Here is a 3,937-nt window from a genome sequence, read left to right on the forward strand (position 1 = left end):
TCTCCCTCAATGTGCCCACTATGAGATGAGAACCTAAGTGTAGAAAACTGCAGCTTGCTTTTCCTTTTCTATTCGAGCACCTTTGGAATCCTGTTGCCCTCATCCTTGGTATACTTCAAATGTCCCATTTTCAAGCGTCCCCACCCACCATTTGTGCCCAGCTAGATGCTCAAGAGGACACTTGCAAATAAGGAGAGCATTTTTTGAAAATAAACTTTAATGCTTAAAATGTACTGGTGTTTAAATTTATACCTCATTTACATTAATCATGATGAACAATGCAGCAGTGCTTAATTTGTATTTCACTTTTCACAGTGGCTTAGCTTGTTCTGAAATGGCTATAGGGCAGACCATATATGTACATAGTATGATGTGACTTCAAAACTCTGTTAGACTTTATTTTCAAATTGCCGGATGTAAGTCATTAACTCTGTTGGATGCCAGCATTGTGTGTTATTAGACACTTATCTGTAGCTACTTACTATGAAAGACGCTGTCCCAAGCCAAAGCTGGCTTCTGAAGTCTGGTCTGAAACCGTGGTGAAAAAGTTGGCAGATAATCTTTCAGGACTCTGCATCGAGTGGAACTGACATCACACCTGCGTTGATTGTATTGTCAAAGTGTTTGCAATTCTTTCACTGAGCTTGTTACGTGGAAATAAAATGTGGTTGGTTTTTAAAGCTGAAACTTGTTGCCTGTGTTTTAGTCTGTAGCCGTCAGGCTGTCCAGCTCCTCTCGAGATTGACCAGCTCCATCCCCTCGCAGTAAGAGTGAGGCTGCCTGGCTTTGTGCTGCGGAGAGAGTAACGGAACATTGTCTTGTACCGGGAGCAGCTCTGCCCTCCAGAGAGCTGGGGAGGAGCTGATAGCTCCCGGCGCTGCCCCGACGCTGCCTCGTGCTGGGACAGAGGCAGGGTGCACCCCGGCTGCCCCCCCTCCAGCAGGGAGCAGCCTGAGCCCTGCCAGCCAGAGCTCAAAGCTGCTTCCCAGCGTGCTCACCGGTCGCTGCCTGGAGAGGTGATGGAGGATGGGGAAGGGTGTCCAGGGGATGGGTTCCATGGGCCAACTTGACACGGAGATGTCGCTGGCTTTTCCTGAGTCAACCATGGGATCATTCACGCTGCTGGAACTTGTGTCCCAGTCGTAATGGAAACTGAGAAGAAAATGCCTTAGAAATTAAACAGGGGCAGGAGGGGGTAAAAAGCTGTTCCTGACAAAGCAGCCCAGGCCCCTCGGAATGGGACCCTGACCTTGGTTATTTTGCTCTGTGTGCGACGTGCTGGCGGTGCACGAACAGGAGCTGTTCTGAGAGCCAGGGGGCTCGCTGAACCGAGGTGGGGGTAAAGGGATGGCCCCAGGCTTCGGGGCGTGCGCTGGGCTCCCTGGCCCAGCTCATTCTGCTCAAATGCCCGTGGCAAACACTGCTGGCCTTGGGGGTTGGATGGGGGGGGGGGGGGGGGGGGGGGGCAGGCTACTGGGTGCAGCTGACTTAGGAAACAGGAAGCTTCCTGCTCCCTTTTTCCATTTCTGGCCCTGGAAGCTGATTATGTATTATTATAAGCTCATACACATTAGCCTGCAGCCACACGATTTTTGCTGCAGCTGTGAGCCCTGCAGCAGTTCCACCACACCCTGTCACACAAAGCTCCTTGTACTTGGCAGCAAGAACACCACCACCCTCCCACAGTTATTTCCCCTGGGAAGCAGAAGGATGCTGCGGGGCTGAACCTCCGCAGCTCTGCTGATAAAACCCCAGGAGGCGAGGGCGCGGCGCTGCGCATGGTGCGAGGCTCTACCTGGGCCTGTGCGCGGGGCGGGCGGGCGGCGCGGGGCGCTGCTTGTGGCTGCTGGCACCGGCCGGGGCCTCGCGGCAGCCGCAGCAGCCGTTGTCCAAGACCTGCAGGTGCAGCAGCTCCTCCGAGTTGGTGAAGGCAGGGTTGTCCAGGGAGCTGGCCGACGCCAGCCAGGAGCGCGACCAGTACTGGGCCGAGACATCGTCCAGCCGGCAGAAGCGCCGGTAGCTGCGTGGCGAGGCCGGGCGGTTACGGCAGCGCCCGGCCCCGCGGTGCCCCCGCACCACCCCGGTGACCGCACGGCCGGCACAGAGCGCGCGTTCCCACCCAAACGTCACGCGCAGCAGGCAGGGCAGCTCCCCGGGCCCCAGCCCTGCTCCCTTGCACCAAACACCATCCGGCCGCAGCGGAGGTGGCCTCGAGACCAATCCCCGCGGTGCGTGACCAAACCCCCGCGGGAAGGGCAGCAGGGCCAGGACAGCCGCCGTCCCGCCTCGGCACTCCCGAACGAGCTGCTTTGGCGATGCTGGGGGCAGGCGTGCTGCCCCCCACCCACCACTTCACACCCTGTTGAGCCCAGATAGGCAGCATGGGGGGGGGGGTCCCGGGGCCCATTTCTTTGGGGGCTCATCACCACGCCATGTGCTTTGCTCGGCCTTCTCCGCAGCGAGTGCTGTGAGCCGCTCCCTGTGGCAGATGCACCCGCAGTGTCAGCGCAGCCACATCCATCCCCCTGCTCCCAAAGCCAGCCCAACCACCCCCTGACCCTGGGGGACTGCGCTGCTCCCAAGCGCGAGGCTGGAGCTGCTGCACAGCGCCGCCCCCCCCAAGCAGCCCCGGGGGCCATCGGCCCCGCAGCAGGAGAGCCAAAGCCCCCTGGCCCCACGCGGCCCCCACCTGCTCCGGGTCTGGTCAGCCCTGGCCTCCAGCAGCAGCGCCTTGAACCGGCGGATGACGATCCCGGCGACGACGGCGCCCAGCAGGACGATGCTGAACAGGACCCCGACGGCCATGCCCAGCAGGCTCTGCTGCGTCACCCGGTAGTCGCAGCGCAGCCCCATGAACCAGAAATCACTGCCGACGGGACACCTGCAGCAAGGGGCGGGGGGCCGTCAGCCACAGGGCGCCCCCAGCCCGGGGGTGGGTGCACGGCCCGGTTCCGCCCCCCCCCCCCCCCAAGCACTCACTGGCAGAGGGGCCCCCGGTCCCGGGGGTGGGTGCAGATGCCATGGTTCTTGCAGTAGTCGCGGTGGCAGAGGGACGTGCAGGTGGCGTTCCCGTCTGCCCCGGCCACGCAGGCGAAGCCGGCCCGGCAGGAGAAGAGCTCAGCACAGGGGTCCAGCGGCCGCTCTGCAGAGAGCTGGCAGCTCAGCTGTGCCCCCTCCGTCCCAGAGAGCTGGGGGCTGGGGCCAAGCCAGCCCTGAGCCCAGAGGGACGTGCAAGGGCTCGGTGCAGCACCCCCCACACTCACCCAGGGCCACGTTGCGCAGGACGGGGGCAGCGCCCACCGCCAGCCCCGGCCGGGCGCCGCCAGAGCCCAGCGCGGCGTCGAGGAGCGCTCCTAGCCCCGGCGCCCGCACCCGCTCCGCTGCAAACAACGCGTCGTACTCCAGCACCACGCTGCCCTCCCTGCAGGGACACGCAGTGCATATGGGGGGGGGGGGGGTGGACCCCCAGGGCTGCGGGTCCTGGTCCAGAGCTGCAGCCCGGCAGCACCGGGCGCCGCGGGGCCACGCGAGCCCCTACCTGATCCCCGTCACCTCCAGCCGCAGGAAGCCGGGCACCGACATGAACAGGGGCGCAACCTGTGCGGGGAGGAAGCTGGGTGCGATGCAGGCCGGTGCCCCCACCACAGCCCCCCCGAAAGCCCCAGCCCCAGGCTCACCGTCCGGTTGAAGCTGTGCAGCAGACCACGGCGCTCACGGGACGCGGGGTCCTGCAGGGCAGGGACGAACCCCATGTCCAGCACCAGCTCGCAGGGGACGCGGAGCAGGGATGCTGTGGGAGGCAAGAGGGGGCTCAGCACAACAGGGACCCGCGCTGCCATCACCACTCGCCCCGGGGGCCGCCACCACCACCCCCATGCAGACGGCTCCATGGGGCTCTCCTCCTCCTGCTGTGCCCAGGAGGGGTCCCGGAGCCCCA

General features: G+C 63.2%; 2 protein-coding genes across 11 annotated transcripts in view; one reads left to right on the plus strand and one right to left on the minus strand.

Moving 5' to 3' along the window:
- Nucleotides 1–682, plus strand: part of TNRC6A (trinucleotide repeat containing adaptor 6A) — an 83,884-nt gene extending 83,202 nt beyond the window's left edge. For all 10 annotated transcript variants that reach the window (XM_040575167.1, XM_040575160.1, XM_040575161.1 and 7 more), the window contains one exon: nt 1–682. This exon is cut by the window's left edge and continues 2,093 nt beyond it. The gene's annotated coding sequence lies outside the window, so the exon portion shown is untranslated.
- On the minus strand, nt 621–3,826 carry LOC121078707 (interphotoreceptor matrix proteoglycan 2-like). Its single transcript, XM_040575171.1, has 8 exons — nt 3,678–3,826; nt 3,539–3,597; nt 3,264–3,421; nt 2,980–3,142; nt 2,690–2,881; nt 1,796–2,020; nt 999–1,152; nt 621–791 (listed from the first exon to the last, which is right to left on the minus strand). Exons 1-8 carry the CDS (start codon nt 3,750–3,752, stop codon nt 717–719), a joined length of 1,101 nt encoding a protein of 366 aa, XP_040431105.1. The 5' UTR covers nt 3,753–3,826; the 3' UTR covers nt 621–716.
- Between the last annotated feature and the right edge of the window lie 111 nt (nt 3,827–3,937).

Source organism: Cygnus olor, chromosome 15, assembly GCF_009769625.2.
Source record: "Cygnus olor isolate bCygOlo1 chromosome 15, bCygOlo1.pri.v2, whole genome shotgun sequence".
NCBI lineage: Eukaryota > Metazoa > Chordata > Aves > Anseriformes > Anatidae > Cygnus > Cygnus olor.